The sequence below is a fragment of the Rhincodon typus genome, chromosome 5 (genome assembly GCF_021869965.1).
Source record: "Rhincodon typus isolate 14 chromosome 5, sRhiTyp1.1, whole genome shotgun sequence".
Classification (NCBI taxonomy): domain Eukaryota; kingdom Metazoa; phylum Chordata; class Chondrichthyes; order Orectolobiformes; family Rhincodontidae; genus Rhincodon; species Rhincodon typus.
This window is the reverse complement of record NC_063336.1, coordinates 65,361,430-65,375,866: the sequence shown is the minus strand read 5'-3', so window position 1 is coordinate 65,375,866 and position 14,437 is coordinate 65,361,430. Positions and strand designations below refer to the sequence as shown.

General features: G+C 41.3%; 1 protein-coding gene across 1 annotated transcript in view; it reads right to left on the bottom strand.

Annotated features, from left to right (window-relative positions):
* Positions 1-3,332: 3,332 nt before the first annotated feature.
* The window catches only part of opn5 (opsin 5), a 56,085-nt gene continuing 44,980 nt past the window's right edge, over positions 3,333-14,437 (bottom strand). The window contains exon 6 of the mRNA XM_048597392.1: positions 3,333-3,532. Coding sequence (XP_048453349.1) covers positions 3,469-3,532 — 64 coding nt within the window. The 3' untranslated portion in view covers positions 3,333-3,468. The remainder of the gene's footprint in view (positions 3,533-14,437) is intronic.

Sequence of the window (14,437 nt, the reverse complement as noted above, 5' to 3'; positions counted from 1 at the left end):
TTCCTGACTGAGGAATCTAGAACCAGGTGAAACAGTGTTAGGATATGGGGTAGACAATTTAGGACTGAGATGAGGAAACGCTTCTTCATTCAAACGGTGAACCTGACAAATTCTCTACTACATAAGGCTGTGGAGGCCAAGTCACTGTATATCCAAAAAAGAAATGTATTTTTAGATTTTACAGGCAGCAAGGGGTATGGGGAGAAAGCAAGAATATAGCATTGAGATAGAGGATTAGCTCTGATCATATTAAATGGTAGAGCAGACTTGAAGGGCTGAAGGGCTGAATGGCTTATTCATGCTCCCAGTTTTTATGTTTCCCCAAGAAACAGGATGACGTTAATTCTCAACATGAGAGTCATAACAGTTACCTGGCAGTAGATGCTCACTGTTTGCTTCTCCAAGCCTCTATTCAACTCTGCCTTCACTACAACATCACTGCATGCTCCATGGGCATTGTACCATTCATCCAAGGAAGTTGGCATCGGCAAATGACCAGTCTCATCATATCGTGGCTCCTCTTGATCCAACCATTTTGCTCTTTTAGGACTTCACTTTGGAGTCCAGGAATACTTATCACTATCATGGTTCAATCAGTTTGCTTTGCACAAAAGGACAACCTGCTTCTCATATAGCAGATGCATCTTATGCCTCATGACTTCACTTTTGAGTGCTCACTCATTTTGCATGTAGGTTGGTGCTGGCAATAATTTTCAATTCCTCCACACCTACAGAAGAGGTACCAGAGGACTGGAGGACAGTCAGTGTGCTACTGTTTTTCAAGAAGGCAGCTAGAGATAAACCAGGAAAGTACAGTTCAGTCAGTCTAACGTCAGTAATAGGGAAACGATTGGAGGCAATTCTGAAGACCAGAATTAATAGAACTTGGACAGGCAAGGATTAATCAAGAATAGCCGGCATGGATTTGTTCAGGAGAGGCCATGTCTGAACAACTTCACTGAATTTTTCAAAGTGGTGACCAGCTGTACAGTTGAGAGCAATGCATTCAACATAGTCTACTTGGGCTTCAGGAAGGCTTTTGATAAGGTCCTGCATGGAATACTGATAGCAAAGGTAAGGTCTCATGGGATCCAGGGAAATTTGGGCAAATTGGATACAGAATTAGCTGAGTGGCAGGAAGCCGGTGAGGGTCAAGGGCATTTTTGTGATTGATAGCCTGTGTCCATTGCTGTTCTACACTGATTAGTATTGGACCCCTTGCTGTTGGTGGTGTATATAAATGATTTAGATTTGAATGTAGAGGGTTGATCAATAAGGTTCAGATAATATGAAAATTGGTGGGGTGATAAAGATGAGGAGATAGCTTAGATTATAGGAGATATAGACAGACTGTTCAGATGGGCTGATCAGTGGCAAATGGAAAGCAATGCAGATTAAGTCTGAGGTGATGCACTTGTGCAGGACAACGTAAAGGAATACATGATGAATGATAGGATGAATCAGAGGGACCTTGGTGTGCAAGGTCTGCCTTTTTTTTAGCTGAGGCATAGAGCTTTAGAGCAGGGTGGTGATGCTGGAACTGTATAAAATGTTGGTTAGGCCACAGCTAGAGTACGGTGTGCAGTTCTGGAATAGACATCATTATAGAAGGTGTTGGGGCAGAATGACGAAATGAATCACTCAACACCTTGAGCCCACTTCCAGTACCAAAGAGTTTATTGATGTGATGCCGGTGAGAAGAAAACCTCTGGGGTCCAGATGCTTCTTCCCTGACCAAAGGAAAGATGTTTGTTTTCAGCCCACCTTATCATTTACGAACCAATTGCAAATCAATTGTGTTATTGATTGATAATATACACATCCAATCAGGTCAGTCATGTGACTGCATGATCTGTTGATGAACAGTTACAAGTCTTGCTATACTCTCATGACGTTTATCAAATACCCTTATCACCTATCCTTGGGCTTTCACAACATACCTTATTCAACCACATTCTAATACTGCTGCCTTCTGCATTTGCTATTCAATCCACCCTGTTAACAGGCTGGGGGCTTCTCCCTGCTGTCTAAGGCTGTCTATCTGAAGGAATTCAGTTAAATTCCTAAATATTTCAAAACACATTTTAGTTGCAGTGCAGTTGACTGATGTTGCCAGCAATGGAGGGTTTAAGTTATAAGACAAGGTTGGATAGGCTGGGACACTGGAGCATAGTAGGTTGAGGGGTGACCTGATAGAAGTTTATAAAATCATGATGGGCATAGATAAGGTGAATGGCTGGTGTCTTCCCTAGGGTGGGGGATTTCAAGACTAGGGGGCATATTTTTAAGGTGAGAGGAGAAAGATTTAAATATAACATGATGAGCAATATTTTACACAGAAAGTGGTTCATGTGTGGAATGAACTTCCACAAGAAGTGGTGAATGTAGGTACAGTTACATTTAAAAGATGTTTGGATAAATACATGAATAAAAAATGCTTGGAGGGATTTGGGCCAAGCACAGGCAGGTGGGACTAGTTTAGTTTGGGATTATGGTTAGCGTGAACTGGTTGGACCAAAGGGTTTCTTTCCAAATCTGAACACTGACTTGCAATTAAGCAGCTTTGCCATAATTAGGTACAAATTGCTCAGTTTTTTGGGCTGCTACATACAGCTTTGACACATCACCTACATTGGTATTAAATGACAATACATGCATGATAGGTTTTTGCTTTTTAAGTCATAGAAATTATGAAGTTAGAAGAAGAAAAAAATGAAATATCTTTAAAATGTTTACTAATACGAAACTTTATTGAGAATGTATGCTTTTTTCTGACATTACATTTTGAAGATACTAGTTAAACAGTAACAATGTTCATAACCATGATAGCTTTTCACTCTGGTAAGCAGAAAATAAGTATTCTGGGCATTACTTTGCTGTTTTTGAAATAGGAATAATTCTTTGCATAAAATAGTTATATATTGTAAATAAATTAATGCTACACAATTTTTCATTGCACCATCCTAGATACTCTTCAAATATATTTATTTAATGATGACTAATCACAACACAACAAAGTGCCAGTTCCATCAATCACAAATAGTCCTTATCTAGAAGACTATACATCTATGAATAAGATTGTATGTTAAACATGTGTAGAAAATAACACATCAATTTACTTAAAGCAATTCAGTACATTTAATACAATACATAATATTTGCACTTTAGAATATTGAATTAGTTGTCACCGATTGCTACTGTGTTTGGAAAAGAATTTTCAGGAAGAAAAACATTAAATTTCTACCACAATACACCACAAATCATAAATTTTGCATGATGTTATCAAGATTGATACAGGCAAAAATACAAAGTTTTCCATATTGGTAGCTACAAAGTGGTATAATTAATTTTCAAGACATGTTTATTTTTTAAATTTGGTCTTCATGAATTGAAATCTGTCCCGAAAAAAACTGATTATCAATTGATAAGTTGTAAGGAAAGTTTCTAAGCAATTTCTTCAGTCCAATTTCAGCTCTCCAGCTTAGTTTCATTCACTTCTACGTGATTACAATCTCCAATCACTGAGACAATTCTAAAAAAAAAAGTCATTAATGAGAGGGAAAGTAGTTTTCATAAGATTACAACTAAAAGTATCACATTTCAGTTCTTACAATTTATTATTAGTAACATTTCCTGTGTTCAACCTACATAGTTATTATGTATTCAACAAGGAAAACAGTTAAATTTTTTAAAGTCGAGTTTCAGTAACAGTTTAAATTAAGTTTTTGTAATCTTTATGTAACATTGTAATATTTTAAGATAATCCTATGCTAAATTGTTGCAATTTATCATTTATCCAAATTTTTTAGTAAACTTCATGGTACAATGTTGAATGGAGGCGGGGTCATTAACAAAGAAATTTCTCTTTCATATTATTAACTGTGCATTATTACAATCTATTATATAGTGTGTCAAAAAGTGCCTTATTTCTATAACTAGAATTCCTATAATTCATTTATCAGTAATAGTTCCAGTGAAACCTATATTAAAGCACAGTTGCCTTCCTAGGCAAGCTAGTTCAATTGGGTTACAACACCAAATTTAACTGATATTTATGGAAAATAGCCCAGGTTTGTGCTATCTACAATATGTAGGGAAATCTAATCTAACTAACTACCACACCAACAGTCTCCAACCAATCAGCAAACCGATGAAAGGAGTCAATAACAACACAACTATGCAACACCAGATCATCAATAATCTACTTGCTAACCCTTTGCTCAAATTTTGCCAGAATAACATTGCTTCAAATCTCATCACAGAATTATTCAAGGCAGGAACATTGGAACCAAAAGCAATAAAAACACAAAACAGTTCACAGCATCACACTACCATGTGACCAAGCATAGCTTTAGCAAAATTGAGGTCAATAGGTCAAAGTGAATCCCTGCAACAATTGGATAACAGGTTGATGCCTGGTGGCCCATCCAGTTTTATTCCTTTTTGACTTTGTGCAGTTTGTTATAACTGAATGGTTCGTAAGGCTATTCCAGGGAGATATTTAAGTGACAACCCCATTCTTATGGGCTTGGAGTCAGATGTGGGCCAGACCAGGTCAGAATGGTACATCTCCTTCTCTAGAGGAAAATGAACCAATTTTATTTTTAAGAATATTTGATAATGGTTTTATAGTCATCATCACTGAGATCAGTTTTTAATTCCAGATTTTTACTCATCACTTGCTACCCTTGCTGCCAAGGTGGGATTTGAACAATGTCCCCAAATATAAGCCCGGTACTGTGGATTACTGGTCATAATGCAATGATGAGAACAGAAAATCCTTCATAGTCCAACATGTCTGTAAAACCGGATTTTTAATAGTAATGTCCTGTTAGTGAATATACAGACATGTATACATATGAATTAGGAACCAGATTAGGTCCCACAGCCCCTTGAGCCTGCTCCACCATTCAATTAAATTATGGCTGATCTAATTACTCCACATTCCCACCTACTCCAAAAACCTTTCATGCCCTCAGTCACACCCTCTGCCTTAAAAATAATCAAATAACAATGTTCTTTCTTCAACTCTTGTGTTCTCTGATGAAAGTAATTTTAATGATGGGATTAATACTTTTGACTGCTGCTTCAGATTTGCTGCTATGTACACTCAGACATATGGGTTGGGGTTTCATCTCTGAGATGGGTAGCGGCAGTCAAGAAATTTTGTTACTCTAGGGTTCACTGTTTCTGTGCAGAGTGTATAGAGAGTCAATAGGCATGGAAGGTGACGCTTTGGAGGCAGGGGTGAGGCTGTGCGAGTTAAGATCTTTAAAACTTACCTTTCAAAACGTTCCAGACTATATGTCTGAGGAAATCGTGAATCATGAGTGCTTTAAAAGCTGATCCAAGTCCTTGAAAATTGTGATGGATAGGACATCCATCCCCAATTACGATGCTAGCCAGTTTGGGAAGATAGCTACCCTGCACCATCCCATGTCCTTAACTCACTAAAAATTGAGGGACACAAAAAAACTGCAGATGCTGGATTCCAAAGTAGACTAACAGGAGGCTTGAAGAAGACAGCAAGCCAGGCAGCATCTGGAGGAAAGGAGCAGTCAACATTTTGAGTATTACCCTTCATCAGGACTGGATGTGGGGGTAGAGAGAGCTGCAGATAAAGGAGGGGAGGGGGGTAGAAGAATGGTGGTGATAGGTGGATACCGGTAGCAGGTGCGACCTGTTAGTCGATGGGAGGGATGAGTGGGTCAGTAGGTGGAATGGAAGGGAGGAGGTGGGCCTGGAAAGGGAGCAGGGGGATGGGTGAGAAGGTTATTTGAAATTGGAGAACTCAATGTTGAGTCCTCCGGGCTGCAGGGGGCCCAGGCGGAAGATAAGGTGTTGTTCCTCAAATTTGTGTTCTGAATCACTGCAACACTGGAGGAGGCCGAGGACAGACATGTCGGAGGGGGAGTGAGGGGAGGAGTTGAAATGGGCGGTGACCGGGAGGGTAGGCTGACCGTTATGGGCCAGGTGAAGATGTTCGGTGAAACGATCACCTAGACAACGTTTGGTCTCACCAACGTAGGGAAGGCCACATCGGGAGCACCAGATGCAATAGACTGGGTTGGAGGAGATGCAGGTCTCACTTGGAAGGGCAGTTTAGGGCCCTGGATGGAGGTGAGGGAGGTGGTGTCTGGACAGGTGTTGCGTCTTTTATGGTTACAGGGAAGGTACTGGGCAGGTTGGAGTGGTTGGTGGGGAGTGTGGCCTGAACCAAGGAGTGGTAAAGGGAATGGTTCTTGTGGAAGGCAGAGAGGGGAGGGGAGTAGAAGATGTTCCAATGGTGGGGTCTGATTGGAGGGAGTCAGAAATCAAGGAATTGGATCCCAGCTATCATTTTTGCACCACCACAGTGTCTCCCAAATCCATGAAAATCTAATTCATAATGTCAGTTTCCCAACAAAATGGGTCAAAAATGCACCATTGGAGAAGCAGGGGCATAACTGTTGAACATTTAACTTTCATTAGAGATTTTGATATTACAGCACTCTTTACACATATTTCAACAGACTCTTTGGACATGTTACAACATGTAAAATTAATCCAGCAGATTGTACAGCCACAACAAATCAGGAGAAAGACCACAGGAGCTCAAGATTAATAAATCACATTTTCCACAAGAGGGCATAGTCTCAAATTAAGAGGGAAGATAAAGGGTGATCATCGAAATATAGCATCCCAACAGTGCAATGAGTCTACACCAACCCACCAAACAGCATCCCACCCAAACCCTGTAATCCCACATTTACCATGACTAATCCACCTAACCTGCATATCCCTGGACACTACGGGCCAATTTTAGCATGGCCAATCCATCTAACCTGCACACCTTTGGACTGTGGGAGGAAACCGGAGCACCCGGAGGAAACCCACGCAGACACGGGGGGGACAATGCAAACTCCACACAGACAGTCACCAAGGCTGGGGTCGAACCTAGGTTCCTGGCATTGTAGGGCAGTAGTGCTATGTATGGAGTGAGCTGCCACAGGAGGTAAAGGCCAACTGGCCAAACAAATTCAAGACAGAGTTGGATCAGAAGCTGGAGAAAAAAAATTCCAGAGGGTTAGACTCTTGAAGCAACCCAACTGACGGCAACAGTCTTTTCTTTCCAAACAGCCATTTAGCACAACAACTCATTACATTCAAGAGTCATGGAAGGACAAGTAGAAGCTGGAGGTCCTTCAAGTGACTTTAACCACTTGCAAAGTCATTAAGCTTTTTCTGGCATAGCTGCCTTCTGTGATTTAGCATAGCCTCGCTTTTTGAAGGACAGACTGCATTTCAGAGCAGCAGGCATTATCCATCACGTGCTCTCTGTGAATGCAACTTGATTTTGATCAACAGTCTGGCTATTCTTGGACTAATAATATAGTCAGGTAACAAAAACATAAATTGCTGATGAAACTTAGCAGACCTGGCAGCATCTATTGGAAGAAAGCAGAGTTAACATTTTGAGCCTGGCTCACCAGACTCAAAATGTTAACTCTGCTTTCTTTCCACAGGTGCTGCCAGACCTGCTGAATTTGGCTAGCAATTTCTGTTTTTATTTCAGATCTCCAGCATCCACGGTTCTTTGTTTAATTTCAAGTAAATGGGTTCTTTGTTTAATTTCAAGTAAATGAAGATGCTGTTGTATTTGGATCCAAAAGGGTTAGCGGTTAATTGAATTCAATAAACACCATCTACTGTAATGATGTCATGAAAACTTGTTGGCTGGGGGTAAGAGAGAAAAAAATAAGATTTTATGGGAGAATTACCTAAGAATAGGTACTTGCAAGTGCTTTTTTTTTATTAATCAGTCTGTTCACAGATGTTATTACAAATCTCTGGAGCAAATGGGACTTGAACCCAAGCCTCTGCAGCCCAGAGGATTGGAACACTACCACTGTGCCATAAGGGCTCTCAAATTGAAAGTCTGATGTGCAACCAACTGAATTACCTGGGCACTGCAAATGTCTTTATCCTTTTTTTTTACACAGACATGTTATCATAAACCAACTAAATAACTTTTCCACAACCAAATAACCATGATTTTCTTTGGTTTTTAACTACTAATCACCACCGGTAATCATCTGTGCTGCCACATGGATTTTACCTGAAAAGCCCATAATAGGTAATTCAAGCTATCCAAAGTGAGGGGCAGTAGGGACAGCAGGAAGGGGCTAAATTAAAATGGAGTTGGAGGGGAAAATAAAGCACTGTATCCCCCATGGCCCCCACCTCTCTAAAGGCATTGAGAGCATTGGTTGACACTGTGTGCTCCCACCCCAAGGACACCCGTGCACAAACAAAACCGTGGAACAGGGGCAGACAGTCAACAGACATGACCCCACCTCCACAGCTTGCTGTCTGGACCTATTTGTAGCCAGCCTGGCCAGGCAAGGAGCAGAACTACAACGAGGTCTCTGATCTGCCCACAACCCTCTGCAGTGGGTGCCCAAGGATCAGGACTGTGGGGTTGAAGTGTGGCCAAAAAACACAAAAAAATGATTTTTCAAATGACTAAAAAGGGGGTGCAAACACCCATGACTAATATACACACAGTCCACAGACACCACAGTGCTGCAACATAAACGTTTGGGTTCAGGGTCCATGAACCACCACAACTTATGGTTATAAGGGACAACTGCGTGCAATACCCTCCACCCCAGGACCCCGATGGAAAGAGGGAGGACTCCAGCATAGAGTGCCCTCTGCTGGGGATCCCTGCCACCCAGCAGTGGATAAGCACGCCAAAGTATGTTCGAATGGTGGGCAAAGTCAAGATGGATGTAGCAGCAGCCTGTGCAAAAATTGCCCTTTTGCAAGGTGGAAGGACACTGACAGCATTCCTAACAGGTAGCTCTGGTTGTAGGGTACAGACTCCTGAGGGAGTTCAGGACCCTAATGTTGATGTGAATTCCATCCGAACAGGGGCTTGCGCAGACAGGGCCCCACCACATACCTGAGCATCCTGCAGCTGGTGCACGATGTCGGGTTCATGCACTGCAATTTTCAGGTGACAGTAAGTATCGGCTGCTAGCCTGAAATCCACAGCCATCCTGTTTGCAAGTACCTTTTTTTTTAAATTTAACGCATTTTTCCTAATCAACCTGTTCAGAGATGTTATTACACATTTCTGGAGCAGGTGGGATTTGAACCTAAGCCTCTCAGTCTAGGGGTTGGGACGTTACTACTATGCCACAAGGAGGCTGTCATATTTGTAATCTGCATGGAATTGTCATTAGTTATTTCTACAGCTGGTATTCAAGGTGCTCAGGAAACTGAATTTCAGTTCTTCTTTCCCCAGATATTCTTAGCACCTACAACTTGACTTTGATTTTATTACCACATGCATTTTAAGTAAGAATACAATAAAATACAATCAAAAGCTTTGATTTGTTGTCATGATACGGTGCCATTTTGAATAATTTAAGAAAAAGGAAAGAAAGATATAGCTTACAAAGAGTTCATCAGTCTTGAGCCAGCTCATCACCATCAACAACATATCTCTAGGAAATTGGCAATGACCTTTCAGGATGCTGTGCTGGTAGATACATGCGCACTGAAGGATTTTTAAAATTCTTGCAGTTTATGTAGAGGCATATTACCATAAACAGATCAGTACTTGCGGAACTGGGCATTTAATGTATAAACATCTCATATCTTATAATTATACAAGTATTCTCTTGTATAATATAAATGTTTTATATTGTTTTATAAATAACAATAAGGGGCATTCAATAACTCCATGCATTCTTGGGAAGCCAGCAGTGTGATACAAATGTTGCAGCTTTTTGTCCTTCTGCAACGGCATAAATTGTTGACATTGTGGAATTCTTGACAGAGCTTTTATTTTATCCATTCATGGGATGTGGGCGTCATTGGCTAGGCCAGCATTTTATTGCCCATCCCTAATTGCACAGGACCAGTTAAGAGTCAACTACACTGGTCTGGGTCCGGAGTCATATGGAAGCCAGACCAGGTAAGGATAACAGTTTCCTTCCCTAAAGGGCATTAGTGATCCAGGTAAGTTTTACCTGACAATCGGAAATGGACTTTTGGTCATCATAAATCTTAATTCCAGGTTTTGTTTCTAATTGAATTCAAATTCCATCATCTGTCATGGTAGGATTTGAACCCAGTTCCCCAGAACATTACTAGGGTCTCTGAATTAATAGTCTAGCAATAATATCACTAGATCATTGTCTCTCTAAACTGTTCAGGCTCTGCTTTCTGATCAGTACTTGCGGAACTGGGCATTTAATGTATAAACATCTCATCTCTTATAATTATACAAGTATTCTCTTACCCATTACAACAGTCTATGAACCTTCATTTGAAGAAGTACCCCAAACTAATATTGAAGTTTGCAGTCAAGAAATTGACCAAATATTGCAGCTAGAGAAATTTAGATTGAAGAAGTGAAATTGCGCATTCATCTCGGGTAATGCTCATTCTTCATTGCATAGAGGCACTGATTAACTGCAAGCATCAGCAGTTAATGGGATTCACAGCAAGTTACCTTATCTTCATGTTGTTGGAAGGCAGGCATGGCAAGCTTATTGTTACTGTCTTGTAAACTCCCTGGTTACAAGAGTTGGGCAAGGATTTTGTAGTCTCCCTGTCAAAAAGTCCAATTACTGATCCCTTAAAGAATTTTTATCAACCACATGTCTAATGTCCACTGAATGAATGGAGTCACAGTACTGTTCAAGATGTTTGACATTAGTCTGCTTTCTATGTGCACCCATTGCTCAACTCAATAGCAAGGCTTCCCTACTGTGGATGGAATATGTACCATGTTATGAATATACTACAGAAACTTACAAAGATCATTTCATCAGGGCTTACCTCACTGTGACCTCTGTTAGTGAGGATCACAATAAACAGCAATGTCACAGGAATGCCAACACTTACATGTTTTGCTCTAAGTCACACACCATTGCGACATGAACATAAATCACTGCTTCTTTACTGTACAGCTGCTGCAGACTATCTGTGGAAGGGCAGAAGGAGGAGCACAAAAAATGGAAAAACAGCCAAGGGTGGAAGGCTCTCAGGATTTTAGATGTAATACCCAAGGGCTTGGTCCAGAGGGTGGAAAGGAGGATACTAGTCATGTAGTCCTGCAAGGGCCAGGAGGCCTGAAGACACACCCTTAGAAGGCCCAAGGAGTCAATCCACACCAGATGAAACTCAATTATCTCATTTATGTGGTCACAAATTATGAATGCACCTTCATATTCCAACTTCCATCTATTGGAACCATTAAGCTCCCATTTCACTCAGTGCACAACATCCCTATCCCCTATCAGCAATTTTTATCATTCAGGACACTTGCCCAAAACTCAGGTACTCTACTTCGCACTCACACATGTTCCAATACTATAAATCTCAACTACCTCTCAATACATCAACATACCACCAGCTACTCATCCATAGAGGACATATGTCTGAAACACATTACAACACATTCACAGAGCTCGGCTGCATGACTATGATGTAGAATGGTGGCAGTGGAGAAAGAAGGAAGCTAACCTCAGTTGTAAAAACATAGAGATGTTGTTTCACATCATGAACCCTGTAATGACTGAAGATGTTGCATTTGACATTGCAGGAATAATCATGACAATAGTATATGTGTGCCTTATGGCTCACATGTTCTTACAACTCTCCAGTTGGAGCTGAACTATTGTTTTAATTATGTTAACCACACTCTTTCGATTTTGTATCTTCTGTCTCTATTTATAAAGTTCAGGATCTTTTACTACCAAATATATATTTGTTCCCAGCCAGGTGCTTCTTCACTGTTAACTGTGCTTCCAAGCTTAATGCAGTTGGCAAATTCCAAATGAATCTATATACCTAAGACCATGTTACTAATGTTTGTCACAAATAGTAGTGGTCCTAATGCAGAACCCTGGAATACATCGCTGTATACCTCCCCAGTCTGAAAACAGCCATTCACCCCAAAACTCTGTTGCCTATTCCTCGGGCAACTTTGTTTTCAGTTTGCTGCTTTGTATTTTATCCAATATGTTTTAATTTTGCTAACAAGTCCATAATGTGTTATTTTGTTAATTGCCTTTTGAATGCCTGTATCTACAACTACTGCCGTACTGTGCTCATCCATCCTCTTGCTCGCCTTATCAACATTTTCAATTAGGAGAGTCAATACACAATTAGCCCTTAACAAATCTGTTCTGGCTCTTTTTGGGAGCATGTATTTGTCCAGGTGGCTGTTTTTTCTCCTTGATCATTATTTCTTAAAGCTTTCCCACCATCAATATTAAACTGCCAAACCTGGAATTGTTAGTTTTGCCCTTCACCTCTATTATAAATAAAGGTATCATCAGTGGTCTCTCAAAATTGGGGATGACATCTTTCTGGATAGATAAGTCTGCATATGAACAAGGAGCCCAATTCTGATCTTTAAGTTTCTTTCTCCACAGTGAGGGAATATTGTTGAGTGCAGTAATGGAACTCTCAGCCTTCTCCTTTCTGTGCCACCACAGTCAAATCACTGATGTCTCTGAGTGGTTTGGTCTTTGATAGTTCAGGAGGTGCCATGCTGATGAATCAGCAGCTTTTTCCTCCCAGACAGTGGTGTCAATGCCTCTATCTTTTTGGGAAACCTTCAGCATATCTTTTATGTTTTCCTTTGGCTATGGTTACAGTGTTGCCCAGCAGAGAACTGGGACAATTGATCCTGCTGAGGGAGGTGATTTTCAGGCATCCAGAGGCAATAACTGTCTATCAGAGTTGGCTCTTCAGGAGCAGGGCTTTGATACTGGTAGCAGCTTCACAGAAGATGCTCACGTTGGTCCAATGACCCTGCCATTTGATTTCAAGGATTCGACGTAGACACTGCAAGTGGAAACTCTCAAGTATCTTAATGCAATGTCAGGAGAGCGTTCAGATTTTGTTGAAGTAGACGAGGGCAGTCAACACAACAGTCTTGTAGACAAGGACTGTTGTTGACTTCCAGAGGTCCCTGTTGTCAGAAACAGTTTGAAGAAGGCAGCAATAGCACAGTTGACTCAGCACTGTGCTTCTTCATTGATGGTAACCTTTTGGGATAGGTGACTGCCAACCTATGGAAAGTCAAAACATAATCCAAAGCTATGTAGCTGGTGCAGGATATGCTCAAATTTGTGATCAGGAGAGTCAATACATAATTAACCCATAATAGCTCTTTTTATGAGTTTATACTTGTTCAGGGTGTTGTTTATCTCCTTTGTAACAAAAAGTGTAACACACTAGGACAATCTAAGCATTGCCACTGAAATCAGCAGTTTTCATCAACCATCACAGATATTCATTCATCAATGCATATCCTGTATGAAAGCACACAAAGTAATTTGTGCTCGTTGATGCCACATCCCCCTGAGATGTTATTAAGTTTACATCCTTCAACAGTCCAACATTCCAAACATCTTTGTTCCAGGAAGTAGAGTTAGGGACTGAATCATAGGAAATAATGGATGCCTCAACTGACACACATCTCCACTAATGAGGTATAAGAGCACTACAACAAAAGCAACAAGACAAATAAGTGTGTCATTGAGGAAGCCATTGGAATTTGAGTTGTTTCAGGTACTAAAATAGGTCTGGAGGTGTCCATCAGTCCTCATAGTGAGACCTCACCAGTGAGGGCCAACATAACATTGTACAGTAGAGAGGACTGCAGGTAGGTAAAGACTCATTATCATCTTCAGTTTTAATTATTAAATTTAATAAACATAACCAGTAACAAGGGGCAAGTATTGATACTTTTATCCACAATCTGTACAGACTTACAGAGAAATGTGAGCATGACAGCTTTAAATAACTAATCAGCTCTGAAGCAGCGCCTGACCATATGCAATTGAGGATTGAGTTAAAATTAACAAAGAACATTCCACAAAGCAGCCAAGCTGCTGTCAGGAAGCAAAAAGATGGCAAGATGGCAGAAGGGTAAGATGCTCCAGTCAGAACTCCAATCTCGCCAGTTCCTTTTCTGTTTCTTTTGTTTTTTCTCCTTTCTTTTCTGTTTCCTTTTTTTTTCTATGCTCTCTGCGACAAGTTGCAACCAGAAAGCGTGCAGGGTGTGTCCCACAGTGGCAGCAGATCAAGCGTGGGCCAGGCCGAGTCCTGGAGTGAGGTAGGGGCTGAGACCCAGAGTGAGGTAGGGGCTGAGACCTAGAGTGAGGGAAGGGCTAAGACCCAGAGTGAGGGAAGGGCTGAGACCCAGAGTGAGGTAGGGGCTGAGACCCAGACTGAGGGAGAGGCTGAGACCCAGAGTGAGGTAGGGGCCGAGTCCCGGAGTGAGGGAGGGGCTGAGACCCAGACTGAGGGAGGGGCTGAGTCCCAGAGTGAGGGAGGGGCTGAGACCCAGACTGAGGGAAGGGCTGAGTCCCGGAGTGAGGGAGGGGCTGAGTCCCGGAGTGAGGGAGGGGCTGAGACCCGGAGT